The 13,489-nt window shown below is 40.1% G+C and overlaps 1 protein-coding gene across 1 annotated transcript in view; it reads right to left on the bottom strand.

Annotated features, from left to right (window-relative positions):
* The window catches only part of LOC117693543 (uncharacterized), a 72,952-nt gene extending 59,463 nt beyond the window's left edge, over window positions 1-13,489 (bottom strand). Inside the window, exon 1 of the mRNA XM_034484266.3 lies at window positions 13,348-13,489. Coding sequence (XP_034340157.3) covers window positions 13,348-13,350 — 3 coding nt within the window. The 5' untranslated portion in view covers window positions 13,351-13,489. The remainder of the gene's footprint in view (window positions 1-13,347) is intronic.

The raw sequence follows: 13,489 nt of genomic DNA, 5'->3' as shown, positions 1-13,489 counted from the left end.
ACCTTCTCCAAAATTGACCATATAATTGGTCAACAAAACAGGCCTCAACAGATACAAGAAAATCGAAATAATCCCATGCATCCTATCAGATCACCATGGACTAAGGCTGGTCCTTAATTAAGATTTTAATTATAAAATCAGTGATGATATATGATAAATTCAATAATGATAAAATCAATCTATCAGACCTTCAAAGAAGACCCAATACCAATTCTCTTCAAACCATTCCACCAAATAGAAATAGAAGGAACACTATCTAATTTGTTCTTTGAAGCCACAATTACGCTCATACCTAAACCACACAAAGACTCTACAAAGAAAGAGAACTTTAGACCAATTTCCCTTATGAATATTGATGCAAAAATACTCAATAAAATTCTCGCAAAGGGAATCCAAGAACACATCAAAACAATCATCCATCATGATCAAGTAGGCTTTATCCCAGGACCACAGGGATGGTTCAATATATGAAAATTCATCAATGTAATCCACTATATAAACAAACTCAAAGTAAAAAAAAATCACATGATCATCTCACTAGATGCTGAGAAAGCATTTGACAAAATTTAACACCCTTTCATGGCAAAAGCCTTGGAAAGAACAGGAATTCAAGGCCTATACCTAATCATAGTAAAAGCAATATACAGCAAACCAGTATCCAACATCAAACTAAATGGAGAGATACTTGAAGCAATGTCACTAAAATCAGGGACTAAACAAGGCTGCCCACTCTCTCTCTACCTATTCAATGTAGTACTGAAGTCCTAGCCAGAGCAATTAGACAACAAAAGGAGATCAAAGGAATACAAATTAAAAAGGAAGAAGTCAAAATATCACAATTTGCAGATGATATGATAGTATACTTAAGTGAGCCCAAAACTTCTACCAGAGAACTCCTAACCCTGAAAAACAACTTCAGCAGAATGGCTGGATATAAAATTAACTCAAACAAATCAGAAGACTTCCTCTACTGAAAGGATAAGCAGGGTGAGAAAGAAATTAGGAAAATGACACCCTTCACAATAGTCACAAATAATATAAAATACCTAGGTGTGAATCTAACCAAGCAGGTGACAGATCTGTAGGATAAAAACTTCAAGTCCCTGAAGAAAGAAATCAAAGATCTCAAAAGTTGAAAAGATCTCCCATGCTCATGGATTGGCAGGATTAAATAGTAAAAATGGCCATCTTACCAAGAGCAATCTACAGATTTAATGCAAACCCATCAAAATTCCAACTCAAATCTTCACAGAGATAGAAAGAGCAATTCTCAAATTCATTTGGAATAACAAAAGCCCCAGGATAGCAAAACCTATCCTCAACAATAAAAGATCTTCTGGGGGAATCACCCTCCTTGACCTCAAGCTGTACTACAGAGCAGTAGTGATAAAAACTGCATTGTATTGATACAGAGATAGGAAAGAGGATCAATGGAATAGGATTGAAGACCCAGAAATGAACCCACATGCCTATAGTCACTTGATCTTTGACAAAGGAGCTAAAACCATTCAGTGGAAAAAAAGACAGCATTTTCAACAAATGATGCTGGTTGAACTGGAGGTCAGCATGTAGGAAAATGCAAATCGATCCATTTTTATCTCCTTGTACAAAACTCAAGTCCACGTGGATCAAAGACCTCCATATAAAACTGGACACATTGAAACTAATAGAAGAGAAAGTGGGGAATAGCCTCAAACATGTGGACACAAAAGAAAAGTTCCTGAACAGGACACCAGTGGTTTATGCTTTAAGACCAAGAATTGACAAATGGGACCTCATAAAATTGCAAAGCTTCTGTAAGACAAAGGACACTGTCAATAGGACAAAGTGGCAACAAACAGATTGGGAAAAGATCTTTACCAATCCTACATCCGATAGAGGACTAATATCCAACATATACAAAGAACTCAAGAAATTATACTCCAGACAATCAAATAACCCTATTAAAAATGGGGTACAGAGCTCAAAAAAGAATTTTGAAATGAGGAATATCAAATGGCCAAGAAGCACCTAAAGAAATATTCAACATCTTTAGTCACCAGGGAAATGCAAATCATAACAACCCTGAGATTCTACCTCACACCAGTCAGAATGGCTAAGATTAAAAACTCAGGTAATAGCAGATGCTGTTGAGGATGTGGAGAAAGAGGAACACTCCTCCATGGCTGGTGGGATTGTAAGCTGGTACAACCACTTTGGAAATCAGTCTGGCAGTTCCTGAGAAAATTGGACATAGCATTACCTGTGGATCCAGCAATACCACTCCTGGGCATATACCCAAAAGATGCTCCAACATATAACAAGGACACATGATCCACTATGTTCATAGCAGTCTTATTTATAATAACCAGGAGCTGGAAAGTACCCAGATGTCCTTCAACAGAGGAATGGATACAGAAAATGTGGTGCATTTACACAATGGAGTACTACTCAGCTATTAAAAACAATGAATTCATGAAATCCTTAGACAAATGGATGGAACTAGAAAATATCATCCTGATTGAGGTAACCAAATCACAAAAGAACGCACATGGTATGCACTCATTGATAAGTGGATATTAGCCCTAAATCTCACAATACCCAAGGCATAACTCAGAGACCACATGAAGCCCAAGAAAAAGAAAGACCAAAGTGTGGGCACATCGGTCCTTCTTAGAAGGAGTAACAAAATACTCACAGGACCAAATATGAGACAATGTGTAGTGCAGAAACTAGAGGAGAGAGCATCCAGAGACTCCCCTGCCCCCAACTGGAGATCCCTCTCAGATGCAATCACCATATATAAACACTGTTGTGGATGTCCAGAAGTGCATGCTGACAAGAGCCTGATATAGCTGTCTCCTAAAAGGCAATGCCAGAGCCTGAGATATACAGAGGCAGATGCTCACAGCTAACCATCAAACTGATCACAGTGTCCCCAGTGAAGGAGCTAGAGAGAAGACTGAAGGAGTTGAAGGGGCTTGCGGGCCCCATGGGGAGAACGACAATACCAACCAACCATACTTCCCAGGGTTTAAACAGCTAGTCCAGGAACACACATGGAAGGAACCATGTCCCCAGCTGTATATGTAGAGGAGGATGGACTTGTCAGGCATCAGTGGGAGAGGTTAAATCATGTTCTTTTTATTTTTTAATTTTAAATTTTCTTTAGAAAAATTTGGAGGTCAAGGAACTTTCTGCTGAGTGTCTATGGCACACTACAACTAGACATACTTATGCATAGGTGAAAGGGAAGGATCCACTTACTAGCATATGACATGATCCTGATCAGGAATTAAATATGGGGGAGAGGGCATGTTTATGTTTTTTCCTGCAGGACGCTGAAGGAGCATGCCATGGTCCTGATGCCAGGACAAAGAATGATGCTGACTTGTGAGCTTGCTGAGTGCCCTGACAATGGTGACTGAAAGCTGAATTGGACATATGTTCCCCACCCACCATTGCTTACCTATACTCCTGATGAGACAAGCTCCCTTGCCTCAAGATTTTAGACGTTGTGGAACAGAGAATCAAAAAGAGAAGTTGTAATGACTATTGTATTGTTCTTAAATGTGACCAGTTATTCAGACTCAGTCATGGTCTGGTCTATAAATCAATCCAATATTGGAAATAACAGTCTTTGATTGGAAGTCTGGTGATGGACATTTTCAGAGATGTATATGGAAGTTAGCTGCCATTTTCTATGATGTTATGTTATCAAGAGATAAAGTTGGGGCAGGATCTGCATTTCAAACAGGTGTTAGTACATGTGTCAAGGCTCTTTTAATTGTCATGTTAAAATTACCTTTGTTTCTTCTACAGTATTTAATGTAAGTTGCATTGAATGTACACCTTCTAATTGTGTTTGTGTTTTGAAATCTGGCATGCCAGTTACAGAGGTCTATCAACCAGCTTTTGTTTTATTGCCCTGAGTATTACAGAACCTTGGTATTCTAAAAATAGCCTGCAAGTACTGGAAGAAATGAGTCAGGCTTTAAGCAGAAGCAAGAGGGCAGTGGGCTTGATTATTGCTGGTATAACAGCTTTAATTACATTAACTGCTAGCACCACTGCTTCTGCAATTGCTTTGACAAGAGATGTTAAGACAGCTACTTTTGTTAATCATTTAGCAAACAATGTTACTAATGTGTTGAATATACAAGAGGATTTAGATAGGCATTTTGAAGAGTGGATTGATGCTCTTTATCTTATTCAAATTATCAGAAGGAGGTTCAGAACTTAAGGGTAAAGAGCCATCTCAACTGTCATGCCAAATACCATTGGATTCATGTTAGTTCTAAAATGTACAGTGGTAGTCACTATAATTAGGAAGAAGTTTAAAGACCCTTGCAGTATATTTGGCAATAACCCTAATACCTCTCTGGATGTTTTAACTATATGTTTAACATAGTGAGCTTCTGAATTTCAAGAATGCTGCTCTGCTGAGTGTTGATGCAATAGATACAGCTGATAAAATTACTCACAGTCTGAGGTCAGTATTTAGTATTTCTATTTTGGTCAAGCTTTAAGAATGGTATATACAGCTTGATCATGCTAGCCCTTCTTATCCTGGGAATAATTTTATTCCTGCCCATTATGTTAAAGCTTGTCTTTAACAACATCAACACATTGGCAGCCAAAGTACATGGCTTGAACCTGAAAGTGGACCCCCAGAAAGAGTTATTAAATTAACAGGCTGGCAAGCCAAAGATGGGTAAGATTCTGCACAAACCCTAAGACAGAAATGCATTGCTTTTGATAATGCATATTCCATGCTGAGTAAGGAAGGCATTCTTGTCAGAACGACCTCAGATAGGCTCAGTCTTCTTAATGAAAAAAAAAAAAAAACAAAAACAAAACAAAACAAAACAGAGAGGTGGAGAGCCTTTGGGGCTGCTCTGCAAGAATCTGACATTGGCCAAGGACAAGGATATGGGCTGCTTGGCAGAAATATGACATTGGCCAAGGATGAGGAAGTAGGCTTCAGGCAGGAATCTGACATTAGACTAGAACAAAGAATTAATTTCAGGCAGAAATCTAAATTTTAGGCTAGAACAAAAAAGTAGGCTTCAGGCATGGAAATGACTTTGGGCTAGACAGGGAAGTAGACTCAGATATTTTGGTCATCCCAATAAACCCTTAGAAATAACTATTCATTTTAGTCAGAAACCGTAAACAACCCAGATATCCCTCAACAGAGGAATGTATAAAGAAAATGTCGTATATTTACACAGTGAAGTATCACTCAGCTGCTAAAAAAATGACATGAAATTTACAGGAAAATAGATGCAACTAGAAAAAAAAATAAATCTAAATGAGGTAAAAAGATCCAGACACATAAATACGGTATGTATTCACTGATAGACAGATATTAGTTATTAGGTAAATGATGATCAATTGACAATCCACAGACTCAGAGAATACAGGTAAAACAGACAGCTATAGGGGGAAGCATGGATCTCCCTGGAAACGAGAAATAGAATAGATTCCGTGATTGGACTGGAAGTGAATGGGGACAGGAGTGGGAGGGATCATTTGGGAGGGTGGAGAGAGTGCAGTGCAGGGAGAAATAACTAGAATTAGGGGGCTTTGGGGGGGGTTAATGCAGAGTCCTAGTATACTAGTAACTTCCTGGGATCTATGAGGGTGACCTTAGTGAGGACTCCCGTAATGGAGAATACAGAGTTTGAACTGGCCATCCTTTACAGCCAAGCAGGGTCACAATGGTGAGACTGACTTACATTCAGTTGAGTTGCTGGCAGAGGAGCTCCATGGAGACCCCTAAACAACCCAGGATGATGTTAGGACAGAAGGTTATTCTCTGAAAACTGACAGCTGGGGGCATTGCTGAGGACGACTTCCACATAGCTCACTGAATAGAGAGGTAAAGCAGGTGCAGACTTGGAGACTCCACCTATGGGTTCTAGTCTCTTTGGGATGAGAAGGTACAGGCTACAGAAGAGAAACCTGGACATCAACCCTGACTAAAAATCCTCTATCTAAAATCTGTCCTGCCTGCAAGAGGTGCAGGGGCATGGTGGCACCAAACTTCTTGGAGTGGCAAACTAGTGTTTGGTTTAACTTGAAGTTTACACTAAGAGAGAACCAATGGCCTACAATGATGGCCAAAAATCTGAGTCTTGCATGGCAAGTATCGGGTGTTGCATGTGTATGCAGTAGGTTTCCTGCTGATACATTATGGCTGTTAGTGTAAGAACTAAATGTGAATCTAGAGTTATATAGATTTGTTCCTTTTGCAATTTTACTTTATTATGTATATGAATGCATTGTATGTGGGCAACTGTGTGCCACAGGACATATGTAGAAGTCAGAGGGCAACTTTAGAAGTGTGTTTGAAAAGAATAGAAACTTTTTGAGACCCCCTAACAGATAGAATAGAGCCTAAGACCCCTACCAGATAAAGTAGAGCCAGGCCGGCTATGTTCCAGGAAACTTAGCTGACCACAAAAAGGCAGAACCAAGAATGCAGATCAGCCAGTTCACAAGCTCTAGGTTCTAAGAACTGGCTAACCACAAAATAGATAGTCGAGCAAAATTAAATTCCTGAGAAAAACATGTACAGGGTGTTCCCCACATGACTGACTAAATGATGGGCTGGTACTTTACACTGGTATTCTCCTCACTCCTAGGTTTGTGGTTTTTCCTTTAAATACCCCTCACATTCTGCTTTTGGGGTCGACACTCCTCATTATGAGTCTCGACCTCAGCTAGCTGATTCCTGAAATAAAGCCTCTTGCTGTTTACATTGAGAATTATGTCTTGCGAGTTATTGGGTGGCTGTGATATCCCGAGACTAGAGTGAGAGGTATTTCATTAGCATGCTGATTTTGTGGGACTTCTCCCACTACAGTGGGAGAAGCTGTAGCTCTAACTCTCTCACTTGATCTTGAGATTCACTTGATCTTTTCCTCCTAGTGGGTAGCCTTGTCCAGACTCAATATGAGGTCTATTGCCTTGTCTTTTTGTATCTTGTTTGGTCTTGTTAGGCCATCCTCTCTTAGAGGCTTGCTCTTTTCTAAAGAGGAAACAGACAAAGTGGAGTGGATCTGTGGAAGGGGGAAAGTAGGCTGGACTTAGGAGGAGTGGAGGGAGGGGAAACAATAGTCAGAACATATTGTATGAGAGAAGAATCTATTCCAATAAAAAACATTAATTCAATTTTTCTTAAATGAAAATGCAAAGAAGAAAAGCAATAATGAACAAAAAGAAGTGAAATAGCCAAAGAACAGTAATATTCTGTACAGAGCCTTACCAACCTAAGACAGAAGTGCATTGCTTATGATAATGCATATTCCACAATGGGTAAGGAAGGCTTTCTTATCAGAATGATCTAAGACAGGCTCAGTTTGGTTTATGCAGTAAAAAGGGGGAGATGTGGAGAGCTTTTGGGGCTGCCTGACAGGAAGGAATCTGTCATAGGCCAAGGACAAGGAAATGGGCTGCTTGGAGGGAATCTGACGTAGGACAAGGACAAGGAAATGGACTGCAGGCAGGAATCTGACATTGGACTGGAACAAAGAAGTAATTTCAGGCAGAAATCTAAATTCTAGGCTAGAACAAAAAAGAAATTTCAGGCAGGAATCTAAATTTTAGGCTAGAACAAAGAAGTAATTATAGGCAGAAATCTACATCTTAAGCTAGAACAAAGAAGTAGGCTTCAGGCATGAAAATGACTTTGGACTAGGACAGGGAAGTAGGCTCAGATATTTTGATCATCCTGATAAGCCCTTAGAAATAGTGATCACGGGACTCTGTTTATTATCGTGTGTGTTCTTTGATTATCTGGGTTTATTGTCTTCCTTGTTCCTGGACTATTTGCATCTATTGTATTGCTAGTTCCTCAACCTAGAACTGACCTTAATACTTGCTTGTCATTTAAACAGTATAAAGGGAGAAAAGGAGGAGGAGGGATGGGATAGGGGATTAATGGGTGGGGGGAATGGGGAAGGGGATGGCATCTGAAATGTAAATAAATAAAATATTGAATAAAAAGGAGTGAAATAGTGAGGACATGGAAAAAGCATGATTTTGAAAGATATAATTCTCATTCTGAACGGGTGACCATCACACAGGAGTTTATGGCAAGCTCATTATTGGCCCTGAATTCATCTGTGAAATCAAAGGTTATGCTCTCAGCAATGTGAAATATATATCATGCAGGAAACAAACCCAGGTCATTTTCTTGTGTTAGTTTTCAAATAATAGAACTAAATATGTAATGTTATATAGTATTGTTATATTAATTATATATTAAATACATACAAACTCATATATAAAATGGTTAAATGTCTAAACACACTTTTGAAAGCAAAGATAAAAATGTCACCATCTAAGGTAGATTATTTGATTACAAGAAAACAAAGAGATGAGTCATTTATCTACGACAATTACATTTTTGTCAAACTATAGATTATTGTCATTGTTTAAATTCAAACAAAACAAGTCAGTCTGTTATTTAACTAAATTTTTAATTTTTTCATGCAACATAACTCACTGGCAGAAATCTCTCATACTATCCAAATAAAGCAAATTTCTGCATTTTTACAGTATACTATAATAGCATTATTTGCTTATCATCTTTGGAACAACTTTTGCTACAAAAGCTTGATATTTAATTTTTCTTCTCCACATACCAATTAAAAATGTTAGAAAAACTCTTTGAATGTGAGTTTTTAACCTAAATTTTGTGTTCTTTCTGCCCTTCACTTCCTTTTGCTACCTGCAGTGTCGATAAGATGGCTGAAGCTCTCATACCCATCTGACAAATGAGAATGCATTAAACATTAAAATCAGATGGGAGAAAGAAGTGGATCAATTTAGTGTATTTTGTTTTATGTGGAGGTCTTTGATCCACTTGGACTTGAGCTTTAGGAGAGGGGAGAGAGAGGGAAAAAAGGGGGGCTAGGATAGGTATGTGAAGAGACAGTAGAGAAGTCCAGAGGCCCAGTACAACAAATTGAAATATGTAGCAGTGGGGGGTGGGGAATGAGGGGGAGAACCACTAGAAAGTTCCAGATGCCAGAGATGCAAGAGGCTCCCAGGACCCAATGGGGATGGCATTAGTCGAAATGCCCAACATCTAGGAGATAGAACCTGAAGAGACCACCTCTATTAGATGGACATGGTCCCATTTGAGGGATAGGGCCACCCACCCATCTCTCAAATTTTAATCCAGAATTGTTTCTATCCAAAGGAAATGCAGAGACAAAAAATAGAGTAGAGACTGAAGGAAAGGCCATCCAGAGATCACCTCACCTTGGGATCCATCCCATCCTCAGACATCAAACCCTGACACTATTGCTGATACTAAGATGTGCTTACAGAAAGAAGCCTGTATAGCTGTCCTCTGAGAGGCTCTGCCAGCACCTGACTAAGACAGTATGCAGATACTCACAGCCAACCATTTGACTGAGCCTGGGGATCCCAATGAAAGAGTTACAGGTAGGACTGAAGGAGCTGAAGGGGACTGCAACCCCATAGTAACAACAACAGTATCAACTAACTGGACTCCTCAGAGCTCCCAGGGACTAAACCACCAACCAAAGATGATACATGGGCCAGTCCATGTCTCCTGATTCATATGTAGCAGAGGACTGCCTTATCTGGCATCAGTGGGAGGAGAGGCGCTTAGTCCTATGGAAGCTTGATGCCCCAGAGAAGGGGGATGCTAGACAGGTGAGGCAGGAGTGGGTGGGTAGGTGGGAGAGCACCTTCTAAGAAGCAAAGGAGTGAGGGTTCCTGGAGGGAAGTTCAGGAAGGGTGACAACATTTGAAATGTAAATCAATAAAGTAATTAATAAACAAAAACAGAAAGAAGTGGATTGATTGAAACTGCCTAAGCTGTAATTGCTTGATGTTTTCTAATGGATACAGCACTATGAGAGTCTTTTATAAGTATAATCCTTTAACCACTGCTATTGTCTTCATTCACTTAGAACAGCGTCACCCTAAGGCACCTAGCTTGTCCTCAACAAAAAGAGCATTTACATTATTTTCATATTTAGGATGAAATTCGTATTTCATCCTCATGCAATGAGCATGAGAATCAGAATAAAACTGATTTCAAGTGCATGGAAAACATCCTGAGAAGATCAATGAGAGGACCTGAGCAATTCTGTCATTCCATGAGAACTCTGTATGCTGCAGACACACATAAACACGGAGGGAATGAGAATGTATACCGAACACGGTTTACAGTGTACTTTGTGGTGATGAGGTTGCCTGGGGGTAGGTAGTATGTCCAAATGCACCAGAATACATACACTAAATATGTGTAACTTTATATCAACTATAACAAGGGAACATGGTTTTAATCCATTTTAGTTGATATCTATGGAAAATCCCAACCTACTGCTATCAGTTTATTTTGTATGCTAATACACAATCCTGTGTCACATTCACACAATTACAAGTCACATTCAGATTAATTGTTCAATTCTAGACCATGTTTTATTTTTACATTTTGTCTTCTCAACTATATCATACTTGGTGGGACAGCTTTTATGTGACCCTAACAATGTATTCTGTGTCACTAGACTCTATATTAATAAAGTCCTCTTTCTAGGCTTTGTACATTATTCTACACCAGGTTCCGTTTCACACACTTACTGTAGCTTGCTAAACAAATAACAGTGCAGAAAATCTTTTACCCCTTTATACTCCAGTATAAAACTACTGAATGCTAAACACCACTAAAATGATGTAGTTTCAGGAAAGAAAAAAAAAAAAGAATGTTGGCTATGTTTAATTTGCAGCATAAATTCAATACAATCCAAAGGAAAGCCTTAACAATTTATAACAGAAACGTTGATCCTAAAGCTATATTCCATATGAAAAAGCTCAGAATTCTAAATAGGATTATGAAGAGATAGTACATACATTATAACAATGTGACTTTTGTACTTACCACAAAGCTACAACCATCAAGAATGTGTAGAATATTTGTGAAAGAATAAGGGGATGAGGAGAAAAAGCCGAAAACAAACCCTGAAAATCTATTCAAGTTTTCATCGAATACCTAAGGAAACTCTAGCAGGACAGTGTGAACTTGACCAGTGTTCCATTTGATTGTATGTGTATAAGAAATTAAACACAGACTTCAGACCTCTACAGAAATAACTCAAGGTGACCCCTAAACTGTTTTATGTCTGACTCTCCAGCAACTACTGATCTCCCAAACAGAGGTTTCATGTACCAGAAATTTCTTTAGAAATGGAGGTGACCAGAAAAGCTGCCTATGGCTCTGCAGCCTCTTATGACCATTCTTATGTGGTTTCAGGCAAACCCAGCCCCACTGAAGCATACACACAGAATCATGTTAAAGAATAATTTAATGTCTACTTCCTGCCACATAGATTATAGCACAAGATGCACATGTTGCCCTATCCACCTCCCCAACACATGTACACCTAGCAAAACTCTGCATCTCAGAAACTCGTTTTGTGCCCTGAAATTAATTTCCATGAATCAAACCATTGTGCCAGGTGGCAGGAGATTCTGATCAAGTAGAGCTGAAGGATGATTCCCACCACCTCCTTCCTACCACTTTCAAAACTATTTATAATATATATATATATATATATATATATATATATATATATATATGTGTGTGTGTGTGTGTGTGTGTGTGTGTGTGTGTGTGTGTGTGTATTCATATACACATGGAAGAGCGGCTGAGAGGACAGCTGAGAAGAGATTGTGTATTCCACATAGGCTGTCACCCTTAAGTTGTTTTTAGGTTCAGGTCCTAAGTTATATTTTGAACAATTTAAATATGGATTGAAGACTACAAGTCTAGCCACTTAAACAGATGGGAGATTTACACAGCAAGATTACTCCCAGAATTATTTTTTAAGTACAGCAGTGTCCTGAAGTAGCAGGTCATTCTTCAGTTACAGGGTCCTAACTAGAAGGATGAAAAGAAAAATAGACAAGTAGAAAGCATAGAAGCTGGGGTGGGGAAGTCTTGCAAGAGCAATGCAGTATGCCAAGTAGGCCTGTGAAGAATAGCATCCTGTATACTACTTACAGGAGAAAAATGGAAAGAAACGGGAGACTTCTATGAAGTCAGCAGAAACTATCATACAATGGGACAAAGTGAGGAGGAATCTCATAAAATAAAGCTGCCCCAGAAGTATCTCAAAAACATTAGAAACTGTTTCTCCTGTTCTGGTCTGAAGGCAGAAGCCAAGCCCACCCTGGCCTTAGGACTGATAACCACAGCCCCATGGGGTGGAAAGAGCTGGGTTCAGAGGCTCTGAAGCAGCCCCTTCCAAAGGCCCTGACCCCAGACCATTACCAGCTCTCCCAAGCATATTCCTGGATTTAGAGAAGGGCTCTGTTTTATTCTCAATACACTGAGGCCTTAGGGAGAGCTCCCAAGACCTCGGCCTTCCTAGGTTGAGGAAGAGTATGTTCCTTCTCTCTACATGAGGTGCCTCATGGAAAGTCTTGCTTAATCAGGACAACCCTCAACAGGACAATGCTTTTCCTTTTCAAATGGCTGTACCAGGTGTAGTCCTGCCCATATGGCAAAACTCTGCTTTCCTAAAGAAGCAAACTGGACCTTTATGGCACACCAAGCCTTACTGTTGGTTGTGACCCTGTAATGCCCCCTCTGAACAGCTTGTTAGAAGTCTGCTCTGTGATATGAGGATGGGCCTAGTGGCTGATTGTAAATCAGAGTTGTCCCCTTCGTTATTATAGTTGGAGCCAAATGCCTGGTGTTTTACAGGCAGTCCTCCCTCTCCTCCCTCAGCTAAATTCTACTTGGTGTCATTTACTATTTCCTAAGGATTGGTAAATCCTTTAATCATCAATCCTAGTTTTCTACATCTCAGGTTAATACTGGAGTGTTATCCAACACATGAGATGCCTTTTACAACCTCCACAAAATTAACTCCAAGTGGATCTTACATCTAAACGTCAAATGCTAAGGGTAGAACTTGTAGAAGACACCACAGAAACCGGGGATTTCCAAGTTTGGCATCCTGACAAACTTGTTTCTACACACAAGTTCCTGTTCTAAATGCTTTGCATAGATACAACCCCCACAGTGAAGTTATTCAGAGGACACGACCAGCTCCAGGGAGTGTCTGGAACCACAAAGGATCTCACAGGTTGCTGAATCTGGAGGCTGCTTTCCCCCCACTCCAGCTCCTGCAGCTCAGCTGCCTGCTCCTTCCTGTTGCTTGCAGTGACCCTGAGCTCTCTGTTAGCATCTGTGCCAGTCCTCCAATAGCCTGCCCTCTGTTTTCCGACCCAGCCTCCGGGAGAGCCCAACACTTCAGCTCCGAGGCTCAGCTGCCTGCTTTTCCCCTTGTGGGCAGTGAGTGACCCTGTGCTCACCATGTTGCAACTCCGGAGCTCGCCTGGGCGCGCCTCACAGCACCCAGCAGCAGGGCTCAGAGCACATCAGACAGACCCACTGAAGCCGGCTCAGCTGCAGGGAAACTGCAACATGGCACCCGGAAGAACATTTCTTGTGGTT

This window comes from Arvicanthis niloticus, chromosome 21 (genome assembly GCF_011762505.2).
Source record: "Arvicanthis niloticus isolate mArvNil1 chromosome 21, mArvNil1.pat.X, whole genome shotgun sequence".
NCBI lineage: Eukaryota > Metazoa > Chordata > Mammalia > Rodentia > Muridae > Arvicanthis > Arvicanthis niloticus.
This window is presented reverse-complemented; position numbering and strand designations above follow the sequence as displayed.